The sequence below is a fragment of the Molossus molossus genome, unplaced genomic scaffold, assembly GCF_014108415.1.
Source record: "Molossus molossus isolate mMolMol1 unplaced genomic scaffold, mMolMol1.p scaffold_m16_p_19, whole genome shotgun sequence".
NCBI classification, from domain to species: Eukaryota; Metazoa; Chordata; class Mammalia; order Chiroptera; family Molossidae; genus Molossus; species Molossus molossus.
Window position 1 is genome coordinate 38414558 of NW_023425354.1, and position 23647 is coordinate 38438204.

At 54.3% G+C, this 23647-nt stretch overlaps 1 protein-coding gene across 3 annotated transcripts in view; it reads left to right on the top strand.

Moving 5' to 3' along the window:
• The window catches only part of KSR1 (kinase suppressor of ras 1), a 148200-nt gene extending 128702 nt beyond the window's left edge, over window positions 1-19498 (top strand). For 2 of the 3 annotated variants that reach the window (XM_036267721.1, XM_036267722.1), the window contains 6 exons: window positions 2597-2693; window positions 5327-5460; window positions 6136-6267; window positions 7466-7601; window positions 11698-11831; window positions 16405-19498. In XM_036267721.1, the coding sequence (XP_036123614.1) occupies window positions 2597-2693; window positions 5327-5460; window positions 6136-6267; window positions 7466-7601; window positions 11698-11831; window positions 16405-16483 (712 nt within the window). In that variant the 3' untranslated portion in view covers window positions 16484-19498. Of the gene's footprint in view, window positions 1-2596; window positions 2694-5326; window positions 5461-6135; window positions 6268-7465; window positions 7602-11697; window positions 11832-15160 lie in introns of all 3 variants that reach the window. The other variant, XM_036267723.1, reaches the window with a different exon arrangement.
• Window positions 19499-23647: the final 4149 nt, after the last annotated feature.

Genomic DNA, 23647 nt, shown 5'->3' on the forward strand with positions numbered 1-23647 from the left:
GACATGTACACCTTACGAAGTGAACACAGTGAGTGCAGTACCCACCTGGCAGCACACATGGTTATGAAGATGTTACTGACTGTATTTCCTGTGCTGTCTGCACATTACATTCCCCTGACTGTTTCTGCAACTGGCGATTCGTATTTCTCAATTCCTTCCCCTTTCCCGGAGGGCATGGTAGTTGTAATGTAGACAGGTACAAAGAATGGGGTATAATTTCCCTTATAACCCCATTGATGTTAAAAGTTAAATAAATGAAAGATTAAGGAGAGAGAAACTTCCGACGTTCCAGAAAGGTACAAAAGAGAAGGCAATGTGCCCACCCCAACGGGTGCTCCCCCACGTGCGGGCACTGTGCATAGTGCCTTAAACCGTCCATTGGAATAAAGACATTTGCATATACTCATGTTTTTAAACTGTTTATCAATTCCTCTATAAAAATACACAGCAAAGCCCTGGCCAGTTTGCCTCAGTGGTTAGAGCATCAGCCCACGGACCAAAGGATCTCTGTTTTATTCCCAGTCAAGGGCACCTACCTGGGTTGTGAGTTCCATCTCTGGCTCCAGTCCGGGTCGTGCGGGAGGCAGCCAGTTGATGTGTCTCTCTCACACGGATGTCTCTCTTTCTTTCCCTCTCTCCCTTCCCCTTTCTCTTTCTCTTTCTCTCTCTCTCTTTCTCTCTCTCTCTCTCTTCCTCTCCTCCCCTCCCCCCGTTCCACTCTATCTAAAAATCAATGGAGAAAAATTCTCGGGTGAGGATTAACAACAACAACAACAACAACAAAAACCAGCAAAGATTATACTGGTTCACCCCTTGCTTTCTTCGCTTGAGTGCAGGTCTGAGGTCTGCTGAATTCTTTTTAGCACCTGCACAGTATTCCCATGATGTGGTGGAACCTACTGGCATGCTGGCATGTTTAATAACCAGCTTACAGGCTGCTGGGAGGGAGCCCCAGTTTGTGGCATCTGCCAATTCCTGTGGTGTAAATACTTTCACCACACAGTTGATCTTAAGCTACTGACATGATGTCACTGAAAGTGAAGTGGAATTGGGGAGTCACAGCTGGGCTCGGGGTTCTCTCTCGAGCCCATCACTGGGTGCCCCTAATCTAACCAAGCCTCTTTTGCTGGCCTCTTTGTCATCATGACAAAGTGTCCAGTCTTGGTGACCTTCTGTGAGTTACATGTGCTGGGCCAGGTCGGAGGAGGTAGTAACATTTTGATGTACACTGTCCACTTCTAGTCCAGGGCTGTTCTCCAGTTTCCTCTCACCATCACTGTGTGTGTCCCCCCAGCACCAGGGTATGTGAAACTAAAACATTTTTGTCCATGGCTTTGAAAAAGTTGTTGTTGAGTACTTGCTTCTAAAATCAGAAAAAAGCAATATGAGGGTCGTCAAGACATTTTGGGATATACATGGAGGTTTCAAGAAGAAATTAAAACCACTTGAATCCCATCAGCCACGAGAACCCTCATTAACATGTTGATGATATTCTCTGGAGCTGGAGCCTGTACTTTTAAAAACTTTCTCCTCAAACAAGCTGTATGTACGAAGTAAAAATTCTTTTCCATTTTGCTTGTTTATGAAACAGACGTAAGTAACCACCCACCAGAACTCCTGAGCCTTGTGAGGTCACCAGGCCACCCCACCATGGGACAAATTCCAGCCCAGAGCATGACACTGGCTCCTTAGGGAGCCGTACTGTAGTGACGCCAGCCTCAGCCCCCACAGCCCAGCCCCAGTCTGTCCGCCACCTCCCATCCGTCCACCTTCTACCCCCAGTCCCCTGAAAGGCCGGGTCTGCTTGCAGGGATGCACAGAGTAGCAGCAGAGCCTGCGTTTGCGGAGTTTAGCATGCGTTAGAAGGTCCCGAAGCACCGGGACACCAGGACACCGACAAGGAGCTATCGGCCCATGTCCCAGACCCCTCATCTGCATCTCAGAGTTTCTCAGGCTCCCAGAATCTTATCTCCTTGGAGACTTTTCCTAAAAACGAGCCCCTTCCTCGGACGGCTTCAGGCACCTTCTCTGGAAAAGGAGAATGAGCCTCAGGTTCTCTCCGGGTCCTTCCTTTTAGAGGTCAGTGTAGATGGAGACCCCAAGATGTGGGCCCTTCTCCGGTAAGCACTCTGACACCCTGACGTCCACTTCCACCACCTGTCCCCTCCTCGCCACTCCTTTATCGTGATAAAATCTCTGATCAGAAAACACGAGGAACAATCACGAGAATGTTTACAGTGAGCCCCAGGGCCCGACGTTGCCCTGGTCGAGCCCTAAAAGGCCAGACTCCTCCCCCTCTGAGTGTGAGTGGGCGTGTTCCTGCCCTGAACCCCAAAAGTGGGCTGCTATGGATCACCAGGAGCCGAGGTGAACGGAGTTTCCAGTTCTGTGGTGGGCAGGCCCTGGGTCTCCAGTGGGGTGCATGTGAGCCTGTTTTCATACGTTCAGGCCAGGCCACAGGCCTGGCTAAGAATGAGGCTTCGGGCACCCACCGTCCAAGGGGTGGAGAGAGCCCTCCAGAGGCTGGCGGGCACAGCTCCGCCCACGGCTCCTGCCGGGCTCCCCAGCCCTCTGCCTGACCCACTGCTCTCCACAGCTTCTGCAAGGGGCGGACGTTACACTCTTTTGTGAGGGACCCCAAGATCTCTCTGGACATCAACAAGACCAGGCAGATCGCTCAGGAAATCATCAAGGTAAAGGCATGCTCCTGCTCTGTCCACCTGTGTCAGGGTGGTGATGGCGGCCTTGTCTCTCCCCCGAGCTGGGGCGCCTCAAGGGTGGAACCCCAGTACTCCTTCCCTCCATCTGTGTCATGTCCTGTTGGAGCCACAGGCTGCAAACACACATGGCCTGAGTTTGAATCCTGCTCACACCAGCTGTGTGACTTTGGGCAGGTCGCTTGGCCTCTCTGAGCCTTGGCTTCCTCCCCTATAAAATGAGGACACCAACATAACCTCCTTCGGCGGATTGGCACCTGGGTAACACGGGATGATCTACGGAGAGAGCATTGGGCACAGGGCCAGCACTTGGTGAGAGTCTGTTAGCATTGTGCTGGGGGCTGGGGAAGCACCCACACTTTCTGCCTTAAGTGACCAAATCCAAGTTTCATGAGGACAGGCCCTCTGGCTCGACGTGGGCAGCCTTTTTTCTTTCATCCTTTCTAAGTAGTTAAATAAAAATGAAAGAAAAGCGTATTTGTTGCTCTACCTAGCAACAGTCCCAGATGAAAACTAGAATACTACAGGGTAGGGGTTCCTCTCCCCCCAGGTTCGGGTCCCTGTCCCTTCTTTCTCTTGTGCCTTCCCTCTGCCGCCTTTGCTTCCTTCTCCCTCTTCCTCCTTCCGTCCACTTGGGTGTTTGGCTTTCGAAAGGAAAAGATGAAAACATCACAGTGACTTGGGTGGACAAACCAAGATTCCCGTGTGACATTTCCTTGTGGCTGAGCTAATGAATGAAACTTCTGAAGCCCCCAGAGCCCAGATGTCCCCTTTATGCCTTCACGGAGTCAGCTCAGGGGCATTGGGGAACGCCGCAGTGTCACACTTGCTTCGGGTTGTCCCCAAACTTGTTAGGTCCTGCTCCCCTCTGTCTCCCCTCTACTGTTCTCTCTCCATATTGTCAGGGCGCTGAGCCTTCTGGAAGATTCCAGGGCAGAAGAGAAACTGTCCTCAGCGGTTTTGTAAGTGCAGAGCCGGAAGCTGCTTCTGCTGGCCTTGTGATTTTCATCCTGCTGAAAAACTGTCCCCTGCCCTTTCGCCTCTGCCGGGAACTTCTAAGCCACTTCCTTTTGTCCGCATCCCTGCTATTTTGAGGCTGTAAATACCGGAACAGGGGCCTGACTTTTGTTAGAGGGTTTCTAGGATGGGGGCCGCTCTGGGGACGCTGTGGAACTGTGGGAAGAGGAGAATTTGTGTCCCAGAGCCAGGTGCTTCATAGTCTGTCTCTTGAAGCTGGTCTTTTGAGGTGGTGGCACCTGTTTTATAAACAAGGCTCAGAGAGGTACAGCGACTTGTCCTCTGTCACACAGCTGGTCCCTGTTCCATACATGGTGGGGTCTCTGGCTCCCCGGCCACTGAGGCAGGAGTGGGCGCTCGCTTCTGTTAGGAGGTGGGCAGTTGTGGTAAGAAGGATCGTCTCGCATTCGGGCAGCCTGGGGGAGGAGCCAGTCACTCTTTCCTGGAGCTCCCTGCTCCCATGGCAGGGTGACGTCTCTCAGCAGGCCTGAGGGAAGTGGCCACCGTGGACCCCACGCCCTCAGTCTCGCACAGGACAGCACCCCCTTGTGTAAATTCTTCTCTGACCTTCTCCAGACCCATGTGGACCGAGCTCTGGCCTTGGCCGAGTCCTGTGTGGTTCTGTCTCACCCTCATTCTTTCTACTTCCTAAACGTGGCTTATTTACCTTCCTATCCCTGACCCCAAATAACTTGAAAGCCAGAGAGATTTCATGTAACGTGTGATGCTCCCTCGAGTGGAAGACTGGGAGGTGGGTTTACATGTGCCTCTTTCTGAGGGGCAGGGATGGGCATCTTGGTCATGACATCTTGTCCCTATTCCCGAGGGCATCAGGGTGCACGGGAGGCCTGGTTGGCATTAGAAGACCCTGACGAGATCATGTCTACGTCAGGTCGCCCACGTCCCGCCCACCTGGCCAGTCAGTGTTCAATCCCAGTAGAGTGTTGGTTAGAAACCACCCACCTCCACCCTTTTGCTTGATAGACGAGGACACTGAGGCTCAGAGAAGCTGAGTGTCTGAGGCCGCACAGCAAATTAGAATCTGAGTTGAGCTGGAACTTGGGCCCCGGATCTCAGCCCTCAGCCCTCAGTCCTGTGACAGCACAGATATCGGCACCTCACGACCTGGGGGACTCCCTCTGTGGGAATTCCTCTCTGCTCCACCTGAGCCCCTGCCCAGCCTCAGGGTGGAGGCCGGCTGGTTGAAGCCTGATAGAGACCCCAGATCACACGGGGCCTGTATGACTAATACAGATGGTATCACACACGACACACTTCCTGACACCCAGCGCCCCCCTCGCCCCCTCGCCACACGTCACTCGTTACTGAGTCTAAGCTGGAGGCTGGACCGCACGGGGCCTGGGAGGAGCGTGGACTGGCCCGGGACCAGGTCTCAGCTGCGTGGCCGGGGGTAGGCGCCCTCCTCCCTGCCAGGTTTCCTCGTCTGTGAAATGGAGATGATTACACACATGCCATTGAAAACTCAAGGAAGGGGTTTGGGTGAGGCGGCCGCTCAGTGCCTGGCCCAGGTGGAGGCTCCGGCATCGGGCTCCGCCCCGCCCCCGCCCCCAGTGACGCGCGCTGTCTCCCAGGGCATGGGGTATCTGCACGCCAAGGGCATCGTGCACAAGGATCTCAAGTCCAAGAACGTCTTTTATGACAACGGCAAAGTGGTCATCACGGACTTCGGGCTGTTCGGGATGTCGGGCGTGGTCCGACAGGGACGGTGAGCTGGCCTCGGGCCTCTGGGCAGGACTGGGGTGCTGGGCGGGCTCGGTCCGGGGGGTCTGGGCACTCTTGCTGTTTGTTGTGGAGGAGCGGCCCCCCCTCTAGGAAAGGCCAGCTGTGCCTTGGTCCTGCCTCTGTGGTTCTGGTCCAGAGTCAGATTCCGTTGACCTGTAGGTCCCTCGTACACTTGATTCTCAGGCTGACCCCATGGAGGCTGGGTCCCCTCACTCACATTTACCAACTTGGGCGGAAGACGAGAGTCCCCAATGTGAGGAAGAGTGTCAGGTGTTATTTCCCCAGATCTTGAAGGGGTAGGTGTGGGGAGAAAGGCTTCCCCCAAGCACTTGGGGGACCCTCAGGAGGCAGAGTGGCAGCCAGGCTGGAGAGCCAGCTCCAGACCAGGTTGTGAGGTGCACAGGCAGCTCTGATTTCCCGCACAGAGATGTACCCCAGTCCCCCAGGGCAGAAGGCGGGCACCTTCAAGTGCAGCTCCCTGCCAGTACCCCTTCTTGGCCTGCTTTCCTAGAAAAACCTGGTTATCGCTCTCCTGTAACATTCCCCAAAAGTGCTGCTTCTCCGGGTGGCGCGCCGGCCCCGGGGCAGATGTGTGCCAGGGGAGCCTCCGCTGCCCGCTGAAAGGCCTCGTGTCCTTGCCCTGGCTCTCGGCCCCCAGGCGTGAGCACCAGCTGAAGCTGTCCCACGACTGGCTGTGCTACTTGGCTCCTGAGATCGTCCGAGAGATGACCCCCGGGAGAAAAGAGGACCAGCTGCCGTTCTCCAAAGCTGCTGACGTCTACGCATTCGGGTGAGGAGGCCCCTCCTCCTGGGGCCGAAAGAGGGGGCCCTGCTGGCCATCGGGCAGGGGGAGCATGTTCTGAGCCCTGACACTCTTGCTTGTTGGGTGGGTGACCACATTATTGACCTTCCCTTTCCCTACCCATAAGAGGGGAGAATTAACGGCACCTCCCCAATAGGGTTGTTTCTTGAGGACTGAGTTAGGAAATTCCTGGTCTCATCCATTGCCCCGTGGGGGTGCTCACCAGAGCTGACTAAGAATTGCCCCTCTGGGAAAACTGGGGTGCCCTGCCAGCCAGCCTCCAGCGCCCCATAAAGCTGACCAAAAAACAAACAGAGAACACAGTGGGGCAAGAGGGGGCTTGCAGTTGTGAGTACACAAAACAGATTTTTTCTTGTATTATTATTTATTAATTCTTGTTATTTCCCATATGAATAACCATAAAGCTACTTTGGCCCCACCCAGTATAATGTGAGCCAGATATGCAAAGTTTCCTCTTAGCTACATTAAAAAAGAAAACAAGTGGAATTGGTTTCAGTCACATATTTTATTTAACTCAAGATATCCAAAATATTGTCATTTCAACATGTAATCAAAAATGTAAATTTAAGGAGATATGCTACCGTTCAGTTTCCAAAGTGGGTGTGTATTTTATACCTCAGCACACCTCAGCGCCACTCCACATGTAAGTGGCTCGGTGGCCCCATGGTTGGACCATGTGGCTCTAACGGAAGGTCCCCGTCCAGATAAGTCAGGGAAGGCGAGGGGACTCGGAGAGGCTGAGTGAGGCCTCACCCTGTGATCTCTCAGGTGTCCTTCTCTTGATAGTGGTCTCTTTCTCCCCGACCTTATTTCCGGAGCACATGTGTGCCAGGCACTGGGCTTGGCGTTTTTGTTGCTCCTCGGACAACCTTGGATGTAGACATCGGCCCCACTAAGGTTGACAGTTACACCAGGATCTCTGTTCAGAGCCTGTACTGCCTCAGACTTCCCAGCGCAATGGGAGTGCCGGGCCCCAGGTCCTCTCGTACCTGGGAGGAGCCTCCAGGACACTGTCACAGCATCCCCGAATCCTGAAGGGTAAAGAAGGCTGGAGAAGGACCCCAGAACCTCTGGCTGGGCTCCTGGCATTGTGGCAGCAGGAGCCCCTGGGCGTGAGCGGGGCTGAGTGGTCCAGGAGCTCCCATTGCATGGATGGTCTCCACAGGACCATTTGGTATGAGCTGCAAGCAAGAGACTGGCCCTTTAAGAACCAAGCTGCAGAGGCCTTGATCTGGCAGATTGGAAGTGGAGAGGGAATGAAGCGCGTCCTGGCCTCCATCAGCCTGGGGAAGGAAGTCACTGTGAGTAGCCACCTGTTCTAGGAGAGGGAAGAGGGCTAGGGGACAGGGCGTGGGCACATGACATGGGGGCGCTTCATTCACATTCCTGAGAAGTGGGACCCGGAGACAGATTGTGCCAGGCAGGCCTCTGTCGCTGGGTCAAGGGCTTGTGTCCTTCATTATCCCACGGTTAACCTTGTCCTTTATTAAAAAAAGCTTCCCTGGCCGGTGTCGCACAGTTGGTTGATTGTCACTGATCCATACACCAAAAGGTCTCTGGTTTGATTCTCGGTCAGGGCACATGCTCGAGTTGCTGGCTAGATCCCCAGTAGGGGGCGTGCGGGAGGCAGCTAATAGTTGTTTCTCACATCGATGTTTCTCTCTCCCTCCTTCCCTCTTCCTCTTTCTCCCTCTCTTTTCCTCTCTCTCAAATCAATAAAAAATATTTAAAAAAAAAGAAACATCTTAAAAAAGAAAAGACTACAAAGACTTAAAGATAATGGTTATAAATGAATTATAAAACAGAAAGATAGTAGAGGCCTGTATGTTTTTTGTTTTGTTTTGTTTTGTTTTAATCCTCACCTGAGGACATTTTTCCATTTTTTGTTCAGATAGAGTGGGAGGGAGAAAGAGAGAGAAAAACATCGACGTGAAAGGGACACATCCAGTGGCTGCCACCTTCACAACCCAACCAGGGCCGGGGACAAACTGCAACCGAGACACGTGCCCTTAGCGGGAACTGAACCCGGGTCTCTCTGGACCGCAGGCCAATGCTCCAACCGCTGAGCCAAACCGGCCAAGGCTAAAGCCCTGTATGTTAACAAGGAAGATTAAAAAAAGAAAAATCACTGCACAAAATACCAGTGGTGGGGTTATCAAATATTTCTCCATAATGTTGTCCTCTGCTATTCAAGAATCAGTTGAAGTTTCCGCAGTAAATTTGTTTTTAAAATCGCCGTTGGTGACCTCACATTTCTGCATATCTTTCATGGTTTCTCTGCATTACAGTTTGTAAGTTTCCCGCCCAGACAAAGTGATAAGGGTACCTGCAGGTCGATTTTTCAGTGCGGTCGCTATAACCATGAATCAGATAGAACCAGAGTAAATAGGTTCCAGCCTGGATGTTCATGAGTACCAACAGGTATCTGGGCAGCATAACAATAGAAGCATCTGAGGAGAAACACCCAGCATTTGTCTTGGAAACATCGATGTGTTGTTGTGCTTATTTCTGCATTCGTGTGTTGCTTCTTGTGTGCGCCTTGATGGGGAGTCGGACCTGTTACCTTTGTGGTGAATGAGACAGTGCTCCAACCAACCGAACCACTCAGCCAGTGCCTTCCTGGAGCTTTGTAAAACTACGCAGGACCTGTGCCACCGATAACAATTTTATTGACCTGGGACATAGTTAATTTTTTTTTTCATTTTTAAATAAAGCTCCTCAAATAATTCTAATACACAGCTATTGTTCTAAAGGAATTGAAATGGTTTCTTACAGTGTGTGGTTAATGGGTCCTTTGAGCCTTTTAATAATGAGTTAGGGGCAGGGATGGAGACATGGGGACAAAGAGAAAATGTTCCAGCAGCCAGTTTCTGGCCCATGAGAGTTGTCTTTCCTATTTGGTCTTCTCTTTTTAACACATTGCTGTTGGAGGGTGAAGTGGGTGTTGGTCGATGGCAATAAAAAATTATTTTGAATCATAATCAAAAGCAGGGAGTACCCTCTAAGGGGCACCTTTCTGTGTCCCTCCAGCCACACTGCCTAAGTTCACCACCGGGCACTGCGTTCTGTGCAGAGGCAGCCACAGGGAGGTAGTGGGGACAGGGAGACATCAAAAGGCTGGAAGGGTCTTCATGGAAACCAGCAGTCTCTTACCCGGTCACTCTCCAGACCAGCTGCTTGTTCCACCCGCTCTTCACTTCCTGTTCCTCTGCCCCTTCCTGTGCTCAACTTCCATCAGCTTTCCCTTCACATCGTTATGGTATAGATTGATTTTGTGTTCCACGCTTAAATCTTTCCTTCTGTGCCTGTAGTTTGAAGCTAAGAGTGAGAAGACGACAAACAGTGTGTACTATTGTACTAGACTGTCACCGCCATTACCTGCTGAACAGGAAGTTCCCTGGGATCACATTTTCTTCTTCGTGGGTCCCTCTCTTCCATCCTATCATTTACTCAAAGGCTCATCACAATTTTGTCAGCTTCACATTTGGACCATGGTTTTCTTGTGGAGTTTTAGGTTTTTCCTAATGGAACCTGTTCTGTTCTTTTCAGAGTTCTTATCATTTGAATCAGTGGAATCTTAGGCCTGCTGCAGGGCTGTCATGTTTCTTTTCATTTATTCCTGGGTCAGTTGCACAATCTATTTTATCTTGTGTCTTCCCCTTTCTTTATTTGCACTCCAACCCAATGAGAACGAAACAAAAATACCACCTCCCAGTGGATGCATAGGAGATAATCTTGGAATCCTTGCGTTCCTAAAAAGGTCCCTATTTTGTCCTCACATCAGAAATAGAATTCTGAGTCCACAACCATTTCCCCTCAGGACATAAAGGTTTGTTCTGCCCTGTACTACGTGTTCAGTGCATTGCTGAGAAATCTGGTGTCTAATTCTCAACCGTTCATGGATGCCCTGTTTCATGCTCTCTGGAAACACCTAGGATCTTCTCTTTATCCTTGTTTGTGAAATTTCATACAAATATGCCTGAGAATGGGTTTATTACAGTTGACCCTTGAATACCTCGGGGGTCAGGAGCTCCAACCTCCTGCACAGTCAAATCCTGTGTGACTACGTCCGTCTCTGCACACACAGGTCCCAGCCCGAGTTGGCCCTTGAGTGACGTGGGTTTGAACTGCGTGGGTCAATTGAAAAACAAAATCGGTGTCTAACTAGACTCGCAGTTCAAACCTGCTGTGTTCAGGGGTCGACTGTACTTTTCTATCTTTTCAGTGAGCCTCTTTATTGAGCCTTGGCCGCTGAAGATTCCTGTTTCCCTCAAGTTTGACATTTTCTTGTATTATGGCTTTTATTCCTGCCCTGTGTTTCTTTTTCTCTGTGGGAACTTCCACTAGACAGAACTGGGTCCTTCTGGGGAGTTTCCTGTCTTTTCCTTTCATAGTTCCCACTCCTACCTGAAACTGGGTCCACAACCTGGGGAGTTTCCTGGTCTTATTTTCGCGTCCTTCTACCCAATGTTCCATTTGGGAAGTCACATCATTCATCACAAGTCCTTTGACACTTCGTCCATTTCTTTTTTCATTGCACCCCAGCCTCGTTTTATGGACAGAGTAGCTTTTACGCGTGCGCACACAATCACGCAGGCACGCACTCGTACACACACACACACACACACACACGCGCGCGCGCGCATATACGCACGCACGTACGGCTCCCTGCAGTCGGGTTTGGCCCATTGGTCCTGGGTCTGGCTCTCCCAGCAGGGCGGGCTTCCCACGGCGCCGGCCACAGGTGAGGGCAGACCCCGAGCTGCTGAGCTGCGCGCATGCGCACTTCCCGCCGTCACGGGGCACTTCGCCTGGCCGTGTGCAGGCCTGTTTTCTCGGAATCGACAGGCCGAAGGGGGCGTGTGCACGCGTGGATCCCGAGAGTAGGCAGCAGATTGCCACAGTGAGAAGGGCTCTACTCTGGGGACACTCGGGACGCGTGCTGCCCACTCTGGGCTGCTGCCCTGCTTCCTCCTGGTGGCTCCAGCCTCCCTCCCCCGGGCGCCGAAGCCCCGCCTGCTGCCGCCCGCCCTGCAGTCAGGGCGTCTTGCATTTCTCCTGCCAACACACTGCTCCGCTTTCCGTTCTGAGACCCGCTGACTTCGTTTCCGATGTCTTCTCCACGGCCTGCTGTTAGCTTCGGTGCTGCTCCTCCAGGGAGGTCCGGGAAGGAAGCAGGGCAGAGAGGCCGGTGCGCTTCATGGTGACCTGGAGCATGAGAGCGTTCAGTTCAGTCACCTCTCCGCTCCTCCAGCAGTGCGTGGTGTCTCCGTGTCAGCAGGATGATCAGCCACCTGCGGGTCCTTGAGAGCACTGCGGGGACCCTGCGCAGGGCTGCAGCTGTGCCCTCCTCCCTCTCAGCCAGCTCCCACCCACTAATGCTGCCTCTGCTCGCAGGAGATCCTGTCCGCCTGCTGGGCTTTTGACCTGCAGCAGAGGCCCAGCTTCACCCTGCTGATGGACATGCTGGAGAAGCTGCCCAAGCTGAACCGGCGGCTCTCCCACCCCGGGCACTTCTGGAAGTCTGCTGAGTAAGTACCCCTTCCGTGGCCAAACCTGCCAGCCAGGCCTTGGTGGCCTCATGCGGGGCTCAGAGGTCACCGTCTGCCCTGTGTGCCCAGGATTGCAGGAATACTCAAAGCAGATTAGCCAGGGTGACTTGTCCCTCACCAGTGTTACCAGGACCTCAGTCACCACGTTGATTTCAGAGACTCCTTTTGATAGGTGAATGTCTCTAGGTCTCCTGTGAAAACTTCCATATCACTGTTCTCAGAGAAGTGCAGACCCTGGGCCCAGGCCAGGCCCAGATGAGAAGATTCTGCCTACGACAGGGCCAGACTGGGCCAGCTGGAAGTCACAGCAACGTGGGTACAGACCATCACCAGAATCATCAGAGTGGCTATGGCTTAAAATATTGCAGACTCAACAAGGAACTTTCTAGTCCCCAAATCAGCCACCTGTTACAGGGACCACGTGGCTTGGGTTTTCGTGGTACTTTGGTGCTAGCAGCCTGTCCCTGCTTCTGTTTATCACACAATCCTTTGTGCCCATGGTGCAGGGGTGGCCTCCACTGGGCACTGGAACCTCTGTCATCGCTTTGGTTCTATCTCATTCCTTCCTCCTCTGTCTGACCCTCTCTGCCAGAACACTCCATACAGACCTCTGCCCTGGCACGGACTCTGAGGGCCTGGGGAAGTCCGTCCTTGCTCAGGCCTCCGTTTCCAGAGCTTTAACGAGAGGGGTTGTGCAAGAGGGGGGAGGGGGCCCAAATTTGTAAAAGGCCACATGGGAAATATTTTAGGCTTTGCAAGCTAGGTGGGAAATTCGAGTCACAACTCCTGTCACTGGGATTGTGGTTGCCCAGCAGCTGAGTGGGACAGTGACACCACCACAGACCATCTCTGTGCCAACCTCAGCACAGCGGTCAGGTGTGGGAGGCGGTCAGGTGTGGGAGGCGGTCAGGTGTGGGAGGCGGTCAGGTGTGGGAGCAGGCTGGCATGCTCCAATCACTTCCCTTATGGACACAAGATGGGAATTGCGTGGACTTCTTTGCCCTGCCCCTGACCACTCAGAAAGGTAACAACATTCTTAGCTTGTGGGTGGTACAGAAACAGGTGGTGGCCTGTATGTGCCTGGACGAGATAGATGGTGTTACATTTTTGTAAGGCAAGGGGCACTTTCTGAAAGAGAAATCTGCAGCCCTCATATAGAAACAGAGGAAGTGGAGCTGCTGTGGATGGAGGGGAGAGCCTCGCTGCCCCACACCCACAGTAGCCCGAGGTGCCACTGCCATGCCCGTGGGCGGGGCACCTGCGGTCACATCACTGAGCCCCTGGAGCTGCACCCGATCTCACACCCGCTGCCCTGGTGAGTGGTGGTGGCAGCACCCCTCTTATTCTAGGAAGGGCCGGGGGGTAAATATCTGAGGCTTATGGTCTGTCACGTGGTCTTCATTTTGTTGTTTTTTATACAACTCTTTAAAGCATTCAAAACCTTTTTGTGGTCCGATTTGGCTCTACATAGCTTGCTAGCCCCTGTCTTGAAAGCAAACCAAACCAGCTTCAAGTTGCAGGGGAGGGGCGGCCCAGAATGGGTCGTCCGGCCAGAGGACACCAGTAGCAGAACCTGAAGAAATACGGTCAACTTTGCCAATCAGGCCAGTTGCAGGGATGGCCTGGGGGAAGGACAGTTAGGGGCTAGGAAATACTGTATTTTATGATGCAAATTAGATTTACTAGCTTGTTCTTAAGATGGGTCAGAGTCCAGTGCAAACAGGGGGTAACAGTGTTACCATTAGAGCCGTGGGTTTCACCCAGCCATTGCTGAGTACCTGCTGCACACCTGGGGAGGTGAGGCCAAGGCTGGGCCTCGGCCCGCAAGGAGTTTACAGTCTCACTGGGGATAATACAAGCAGACACACACTGTACGTCTGCACAGCAGGACTCTCTTGTCACCTCTGTATTCCCAGCTCCTAGCACAGTCCCAGGAACACAGTAGTTGCTCAGTTAACATTTGCTGGGTGAGTGAGTGAATGGGGGAAGCTTCCCATATGCTGAGCGCTATGAAAACTCACAGCCTTGTGGGAGCTCTCTGCCCACCCAGGGAGCTCGAGGAAGGTCACCAGCAGAGGAGCCCTTGGAGCTGGGTTTGAGCAGGAGCTGTCCCCGTAGAGGCCGGGAGCCGGGGTTTCTCCTGGACTTGCAAGAAGTTCAAGGATCTGGCTCGTCAGACCTCGGGCAACTCACTGAACAGCCTGGGCCGGGTTTTCTCATCTACAAAAGAGAAGCTGTGCTAGGTGACAGCTGCATTCGGGAGACGGTCCCAGGTTCCCTCTGGACCACATAGCCCCCCGCCCCACCCGTCTCATTTCACTGGTGGAGACGGAGTCACGGGTGGGGCTGTTTTAGCCTCCTAAAGGAAGGAATGTCAGCATATCTGCATGAGTCTGTCAGAGCTTCCTCTTCAGGGTTTTCTCTTCTGCACACTCAGCCTCTAACTCTCACTTTCTCTTTCTCCTCCATCGCTTTTGTTGCTTTTGTGTTTTTGGGGGGTGGCTGATGCGATGGCCTGTCCTGTCATGTCCCCTCTCCCCATCCTGTTGATTCCTGTGGCTCCTCCTCCACCTGTCCACACGGGGCCGACTCCATCACCTGCTGGACTTCGCTCCTCGCACACCTGGCAAAATGATCGCGGGCACTCCCAGTCGCTGGCGGAGCCGATACTACGGGAAAGGACGTTACGGTCACCCTGACTTTAAGAACTCCTGCCCGGTTCTGGAGGAATAGTGTGTCTTCCGTGACTTCCCTCATTCCCTGCCTGTTCGCACTTCCCCCTTGGCACACACCCCGCTTCCTGTTCCCCACCCTGCTGCCGCATCTTGGCGTGTTTTTTTCTCATAAACAGTGATGCTTTTGCAGCTGAAATGGCTGTCAGCAAGGGCTCTGCAGGCTTGTATTTCCCTCGCTGGGCTGAGAGGAGATCCATAGCGTGTGTCAGGGCTTTGCCTGGGTGGGAGAGAACTGGGGTCTTCGTCCGAGTCCCCAGGGTGCCCCCTGGCCAGAGCTTAAAGAAGGGAGCACAGTGAGCAGAATAGTGAGCTCCAGGAAGTCCATTTCCATAGTCAAGGCTGGAGGCCAGTGGGCCCCTGGCCAAGCTCTTGGGGGAGCTCGGGGAAGGTTCCCTGTGCCCGGCTCCCTCCATGCTCGCTCTGCTGCCCAGCCTGGAAGGGAACAGGGGCGTCCCTTTCCCCCTGCAGGGGAAGAGGGTCCTGCCCCTGACCTGGCCAGGCCTCGGCCAGGGCCGCCCCCACCCCTGTGGCGCTCGGTTCTCACACTGCTCTCCCCTCTCCTTCCTCCCATAGGTTGTAGTCCTGGCTGCCTCGCATGTGCCTGGGGCTTTCTTCCTCCTAATCATCACTCGGCTCCTCGACTTCTGCTCAGACGCAAACTGAGATGCGGGCACTAACCCGGGGGACGCCATCTCTGCCGCTCCAGCCCTCTCTCCCGAGACCTCGTCTTTAATTTTGTTTTTAAAACTGGCCCCTCCCTCTCCACGGCCTGCGTGTGCTTGAACAACGACCTCCACGGAGGGCCCCTAACAAATCCCCCGGAACTGCCTCCTGGACGCGGCTTCCTCCTCTCTGGCTCTTCCTCTGCGGGTGGCACCGTTTTTGTTTGGGTGATCCTGCCTCCTACTAACATGTGTGCCCTCCCCCACCCTGCCAACCCGCACGTTGCACTGGCACGCTGGCCCCCGCGGCTGGGTCCCGAGTGCAGGGGGAGGGTGTGCTTGGCTGTTAACCCGCAGGGATCTCGTCCAACAAGGAGTGGGCTGGTTTCAGGGCGCAGGGCCAGTCCCCTCGCAGGGCTGGCGGTGGTGGACACCGCACGTTCCGCTGCCCTAAGTCACCAGCTCGGAAGGACTGTGCTCGGCAGCTCGCTCAGGAGTGTCGTCCTAGCAAGGGGGCCCTGTCTCCAAACAATTTCACTAATGAACATGAAGCTCCCGCCCCTGCCACGCGCCACGTTACTCCCTCACCTCTGCCCAGGGCAGACGGCAAGTACCAGACCCTGAGTCAGGTTCAACAAGACTGTGGCTGAGAGGGCACCCAGTCATGGCACTGGTCACTGAACACAGAATCCTGGGCCCCCCAAGACCTGCACTCGAGTCTGTGGAGGCAGGCGCCGAGAACCAGCATTTCCACCTGCTCCCCGGGTGGCCCTGATGCACTCCCGGGTCTGAAGACCACTCTAGAGGGAGCCCGTGGTGCCATGTCCGTGCTGGGGCAGTGTCTCCTCTCCCAGGTCCACTTGGAGCGAGAGCTTTCCGGGCTCTCAGTGAGCAGGCAGCAGGCCGGGCTGGCGCTGGGTCCGAGATAAACCAGCCAGTGCCCCCAGGAGGGTGGCGGAGGCTTAGCTCCCCCAGCAGGCGTGACCAGGAGCGGCTCCGCCGAGATGACTCGGCTGTTGGCCGTGAATCGCGCTCACTTCTTGGTGGGCTGGGTCCCGTGCTGAGCTCTGGCATGGCCCACGCCTGAGCTAACGTTACCCTAACCCTGGTCCAGGTCGGCGGGGCTGTAACCCTTGTTTCTGTTCCTCTTCGCAGCAGTAACAGCAGCAAAGTTGTACCCCGGTTTGAAAGGTTTGGCTTGGGCGTCCTGGAGTCCAGTAATCCAAAGATGTAGCCAGCTGTACAGTTTTCCCGCCGATTTCTTTCTTTCTTAAATGTGTTTCTAAAACGTCCAAACCACCACCACAACAAAAAGCAGCGCTCTTTGAACGTCAGCCGCGCCCCCAGGCACCGCCAGTCCGGAGCCGAGTCCTCGATCCAGACTGTTCACAAAATACCCGTGGTCTCAACCGCACGGGTCGTAAAATGGCATCACCCACAACTAAACCTGACCGGACAGGCGGCACATGTTTACGTGTATGTTTCTGCAGCGTGAACTCGATGTTTGACAATAGGTAATAATAAAAAAGGGCTGTGCGCAGGTGCGCCGGCCCTGTCGCCGGGACAGCGGGAGTGGCCGTCTGCTCTGCAGAGCCCTGTACACAGTGAGCCCACACTGGGCCAGAAGGAAGAAAAGCCTCGTGATGGTGGATGTTCTCGGGCAGGATGGGGGCACCACAGACTTGGCCTGGCCTCTGCTTTGGCCCCAAACCCCATCAGTAGGAATCTCTCTCTGCACGGTCTCCCCTTGTCCTAACAGAAGGACACGGTTCCTTCCTCCTCTGGCAGAGGAAACCCTGGCTAGGGACGGAGCTGGACTAGGAGGGTCGCCAGTTCCCAGAGAGCTGGGGTTCACCTCTGAGCCCTGCAGTTCAGCCCGTACCAGCTGGAAACGTAGGGACAGATCCAATCCGAACAACATCTGCACTGATCCGGCAGTTCCTGACCAGGGTTGCCACCATCTGTACAGATGTTTTCTTCATGAAGCCCCCAGGAGATGGCACCCGGGCCTCGCCTGTTAGACACATCCCAGGCCCCAGCCAACACTGGGCCCCAGGGCTAAGGCTGTGCGCCTTGCAGGCTCCATGAGAACATGTAGGTGTGGGGGCGGGAGAGGCAGCAGTGGATCCCTGAACCCACCCTCCCAGCCACAGGGGGAGCTGCCTGGCCCCTCAGAAGCCTTCGTCGTCATCACGAGGTTCTGGAAGTGCCCGTCTCTCCCCCTGCCCCAGGCCTGCTGAGACCGCTCAGTGCACTCCTGTCTGTGTGCACAGCTAAGGGGGGCATGTGTTCCCCTTCGTTTAGAGCACCCAGCAGGCTGCCTAGTCTTCAGAGCCTTCCTGAGGCTTGTCGGGCCTCCACCCGAACCAGAAGGAAGGGCTAGATGTGGGGAAGCCACGGCGAGAGCACCCCGAGAGCACCCCGCCTGTCTCCGTTAGGGGCTGTTGCCCGAAGAGAAAAGTCCCAAGCGGCAAAGAAGCACTTCAGTGGACATTCTGTCATATTAGGCTCCCAAATCAGAAGTGTCCGAGGGGGGCGGGAGTGGCCACGTGGTTGGATTCCAACCAGAACCTGTGTCCATGTTCTGAGCCAGGATGGGGGCGTGTGGTCCTTCACCCCTTTCATTTGGATGCACCCAGCAGAGCTCCCGATCGGCAGAGCCCTGCCCAGAGTGGCCAGCACGCCCTTCGGCCCGCGGCTGTGGCTGTGTCCCCCAGGCCAGGCCAGCACCTCTGGCGGAGCCCAGCTGTGTGGCAGAACAAGGTACCCGGGCTCCCACTGCCCTCAGCACCCGATGTGAGTGCCTCCCCCTCCCAGACAGGGTGTGGGGGGAAGTCGGGGGCTGGAAACCGGTGGGTTCAGCTCCACGAGGGTCTGTTCTCTGTGGGACTGTCCGTTTCTCCTCCTCATGCCTTTGGCCTCCCCCGTCCGTCCTCTACGTGGTCACCCCCCCAACCTCACGTAGCCTGTGACTGCTGCCCCTCACCCTTCCCCTGAGCCCGTGGCCGTGCTGGTGAGCGGGGGGAGCTCAGCGCCGCCCCAGCCCTGACTGGGCCACAGAAAGTCCAGCTGAGTTTTGTTTTCTCTCCCGAGTGTCACACTCGTGACTCAGTGCAAGAAGCTTTCACTGAAAACCTACCACATCTCGTGCCCATGCTGGGGGCCCGGTGCCAGGAGCAGTCACAGTCTCCGCCCTGTTGGAACTGATGACCTGCCAGGAACCCCGAGTGTAGCTGAGGCCTGGGGGACACCCCCTTCCTCTCCAAGGCCCCGGGCAGCCTCCCCGCTCCCACCCTGAGCCTCTGCCCACCCTGTCTATTTAAGTGACTGTGAACGAGGTTAGGAAGACGTGTGTGCCCTCCGTGTGCCCTGCACACAGGAAGGACGTGGATACTGTGAATTCAGCCTCATGGCCAACTGAAGGGGTGGAGAAGCTGGGAGGACCTCCTTGGTGAGAGCTCGGGGGGCTGTGGAGGTCCCCACGGGGGCTGGGGTGGAGCCCAAGCTTTGGCCCTTCAGGGCCCCTCAGTTCCCAGCCTCACCTCCAAAGCCCCAGGGCCTGTGTCCCTGCCGCCCTTAGCCCCCAGAGTCACAGCCATTGGGTCTCCATCCAACCTGAGGTCTTGAATCCTAGCAAGTTCCCTGTTAGTCATGAGCAGCGTGTAGCAAAGTTGACCTCTCCAAGTCACCAAAGCAAAGGTGTGCGCAGGGCCCTGGGATCTCTGCCCTCCTGGCAGCCCTGTGGCCGCGGAGGGGGGCGGCGCGCCCTGTGAGCCTGCGTTCTGGACTGACTCGGGCCAGGTGGAGGCATAAATGTGAAGCCGAGCAGGGAGCGCGTGCCGTTCCGCAGCGTTAGCCAGGATGCCCGCGTGTGCGGACGCTGCGTCTCCTGTGGCCACGAGGCACGCCCTTGCTGTGTTGAATGTGATGTAAAATTTGTACAGTAAAAGTTTTTATATTTTCTATCAATTGCATTCGTCTTCCAGAAATGCTATTAATTTAAATTAAAATGGTTAGTGTTAACGAACGTTGCTGTATCACTTGTTGCCGCTGGCAAGAACACTCTGCCAGGGCAAGCCTGGGTATCTGGAGTTTGAATAAAACTGTGCCAAGGTGTCCGGGGCTGTGTCTGTGTGGTCAGTCGGATGAGTGTGGGACTGGTCAGCGGGTGGCAGGGAGAACAGGAATGGGGGTCGGGTGTTCGGACCCCCTCTGGGAGCGCCTTCCAGAGAAAGAGAGGCAACGCCTGGACCTCGAAGCAGGTATTTTCAAACAGATGGGGGAACGGAGAAGGAAGGTCGGAGGCCTGTGATGCGGAGAAGAAGGTCATCCAGCCCCCAGCGTCCCAGCTGGTGGTCAGTGTCTCCTCTGCTACAGGTGCTTTTACCTTGTAGAAGCCTCGGGAGGGGAGCGGAGTGGTCCTTTATCTAAATCTTATTTCTAGTAACATTGGAGTTGGGGTAAGCAAAACAGATGGAGGAGGCGGGGAACCAACCTTTGTGGGACCCCTAGTCTGACCAGGGAGGTGCTGTCTGTGTATCATCTCACCATCTAATCAACAACAACATGAATCAGGAATTGTGTTTCAGCTGGGGAAACTGAGGCAGGGAGCGGATAAGGTGTTCCCCCAGATGACAGCTGGTAGGGAGCCGTCTAGGACTGACACCAGCATCTCCTGCTCATCAGAAGCTGGTGGACTTGCAGATCTGACATTTATTTAGCACCTACTTACTGTGCTCAAAAGATGGTGCTAAGTGCTGGAACAGGTTGAAAGGTAGTGCCCTTGTCTGGTTGGTGTGGCTCAGTGGTTGAGCATTGACCCATGCACCAAGAGGTTGCTGGTTCGATTCCCGGTCAGGGCACATGCCCAGGTTGTGGGCCGGATCCCCAGTGGGGGGCATGCAGGAGGTGGCCAATCAAACATCTCTCATCGATGTTTCTCTCTCTCCCTCTCACTTCCTCTCTCTGTAAAATCAATAAAGAAATTTTTTTTTCAATAAAATAAAAGGTGGTGCCCTTGCCTTCAGCCATGAGCCACTGGGTGCCCAAGGAAGGGGTCCCTCAGTCTGCCTGGCAGGCTTCATGGAGGAGGTGGCCCTGGAGCTGACTTGAAGGGTAATATACCCTGGTTCATATAAGCAAGAGGATGGATGGTGTTCTACCCTGCAGGAATGGCATATGCAAAGGCCCGAGGTCTGGGAATACACGGTGTGCTTGGGAAATGAATACTTCAGCTGGTGTAAAATGGAACCTGGATGAAGAAGGAATCGAGAGGATCCTATAGGTGCCAAACCACTGAGTTTAGGCCTTAACATGACAGCCCTTGGGAGCCATTGAAAATTCTTGAGCAGGGAACGGTCATATCGGATTTATGTTTTAGCTGTCTAGATGGATTGGAGTGGGGCTAGAGAGAGAATGAACAGAGCTTTGATTGGGTGTGAGAGAGAGGTGAGCATTCAGGATAATTCCCAAATGTCTGCCTTTGTGGCTGATGGAGTCATTCATTGAGAAGGTGACCCTATGGATGGGGGTTGGAGGAAGGGCTATGCTTAGGGGACATCCAGGTGAGGTCTGGGCAGAGGGACATGGCCAGGAAGGGAAGCCTGGGAGGTGCTGAGACCCTGCCTCTCTAATAAAAAAATATATATTGTTGAGAGTGTTACAGATGTCCTCCCATTTTTCCCTCATTGTCCCCCTCCACCCAGTTCCGCTGTCCCAGGCCTTCACCACCCTGTCGTCTGTGTCCACGGGCAATGCCTGTGTGCATGTACATTCTTTGGTTAATCTCTTCCCACCCCCGCCACTTCCCTCAGATTCCTCAGTCTGTTCCATGTTCCCATGCCTCTGATTCTGTGTTGTTCACCGGTTCATTTTGTCCATTAGATTCCACAGACAAGTGAGATCATGTGTTGTCTTTCTCTGACTGGTTTATTTCACTTAGCAAACTAATCTCCAGGTCCCTCCTGCTGTCTCCAAGGGTAACAGACCTTTTGCACAGCTGCACGGTATTCCAGTGTGTAAATGTACCACCGCTCTTTGATCCACCCGTCTACTGCTGGGCGTGTGCCTGGGTTGCAGGTTTCGTCCCTGGCCCTGGTCGGGTTGTTCGGGAGGCAACCAATCGATGTGTCTCTCTCACATCGATGTTTCTCTCTCTCTCCCTCCCTCCCTTCCATTCTTTCTAAAAAATAAATGGAAGAATAATCTCGGGTCAGAGTCAACAACAAAAAAGATCTTACGACAGTTGCTGGTACCCAGGTGTGTACACGTGTGTGTGTGTGTCCCTGGGGATGTCTGACCTTTCCCTTCTCTGATAAAATCTCCCACCTCCCCCTGAAAATCAAGTACTGGTGGCGGGTAAACTCCCCACCCCGGTGAGAGTCAGGGAGACCACCTGTAGGTTCTCTGCAGGGCGAGGGGGCACCCGTTCTAGAAGTGAGTGCCAAGCACTGTGCTCACCTCAGGGAACAAAGCAGAATCTCTCTCTCATGGGGATGGATTCAGTGTCAGGGGCTGGCTACTCTGCACTGGAAAGTCACAGGAGGATCCAGCCACGTGACCAGTCAGCGGGGCAGAGGCAGCAGCCGCGCAAACACCTCCCGCTTTCTCTTCCTGGCTGACTCCCAGGTCAGTTTACAATGAACTTAGGCTAAAAGGACCGAAACCATAAGCGAAGTAAAAATGAAAATTGAGGGGACGTGGTGGAAGTGACTTGAACTGCCAACCATATTTCTTCCTGGTCTGCGCTGGTGAACATTTGTCCTCTTCCAGAAGTGGCGGCAGTGGGTCTGGACCAGGATCGCCCTCATGCAGATAACTGTGGATACAATCTGCAGCTCTAGTCACGTTTCCTAGACACGTGACTATAGGCTGCTCTGGAACGTACTGAGCCTCCGGGTCCTCATTTATAAAGGAGATGATGATGTTAGTGGGAAGGCTCTGGGGCCCTGAATCAGACCCACGTTAGAACACCACTTTCACCCTGGAGGTCCGGAGCCTGGAGTGCTCCGGGCTGGCGGATGGGCTGAGCCCGGGCAGTGTGGCCGGGCTCACGGGGCCTGTGCGTGGTGCGGGAAGGAGGGTCCTGGAACATCCTGATGATTATCTCAGCGTACTCAAGGTTTCCTTTCTAAGTGTTGAGGTCATAACCAGAGGCAGCCAAGGATCTGCAGGATGGTTGGCTTGATCTTACACAGCGTAGCAGTTGTTTCAAGTGCACTTGGGTTCTGGCCACGGGGACTGCCCAGCTCCCAAATGATTAGCTTCCCCCATCTTTATAAGTCAGGGACAGGATAAGGTGGAGACCTGCCATAGTGAGATGTGGGCTTCACATCCCTTCCCAGGTGCCCGTTGGCCGGCCACAGACCTAACCCAGATCCCGCTCAGACTCCAGAACAAGGAGCTGTCGCCATCAGGGTTAACACTCCATCCGGATGCCCGCCCGCCACAGTTGCCTGTAGTGCAGCTGGTTTGAAGTGTCAGCAGGTTTCAGGGACACTCAGACACGCAGGGTCAGGGCCTGAGTATTTTCAAGCTGTAGTGTGTGACACCTGCTTTTCTAAGTGTGACTTTTAGAAGTTGTATTTGGAGGGTGAATCAGTGCAGAGTAAAGAAAGCAACTTTTTCGTCAGGCGAGGACCAATCCAGATTTGCATATTATTTTGTTTTTAAACAACTCTAAGCCATGCCAGCATTATATGAAAAATTGTTTGAAACAAATGTTCCCAGATTGGGTTGGAGAAAATACAGCAATAAAATAAAGTCTGGCTTACAACCTTGGTTGCGCTCAGCAGTGAAATCTCGGCTGGTGCTGTCCGTCCGCAGGGTCAGTGCTGAGGGTGATTTGATGCAAACCCATCCTTGGACTCCGGAGTTTGCATGAAACACCACAAATGTGCAAGGAGCTCTCCAGCCCTGGAGACTCACATGTATGTGCGGTGTCACTGTGATGGCTCCAAGCTCAGTGACACAAGAGGGTGGTGGTGACACACAGCTTTCTGAACACGAGGCCCAGCCCCACCCCCATTATTGCCCTCGGCTGCCTTTGCGATGACTTCCCCTTTCCTGCTCTCACACACCCAGCCCTTCGCTGCTCCGGCCTCAGACTGGTTGTCCGCACTGAATGGTGAGCGGGATGTGTCCAGGCCTCACAGGTCGTGTGTGTTTGTGTCTTCATCTAGGTGGGGCCTGGCCCCCAGCTCTTTAACAGGGGTTTTCTGAGCTGTGTCTGTGGTTGTCCCTCTGAGTCTGTGTAGAAGGAGACAGTGTCTGTCTGACCTGAGAAAGCGGCCAGCCTCTCACGATGTCTCCGAAGGCTGAGCAGTTTCCTGATGCGAATCCTGGAGCTGCCTCTGCTCCTGACAGTTTATTTTTTGAGAATCCTGACTCTGGATGTTTT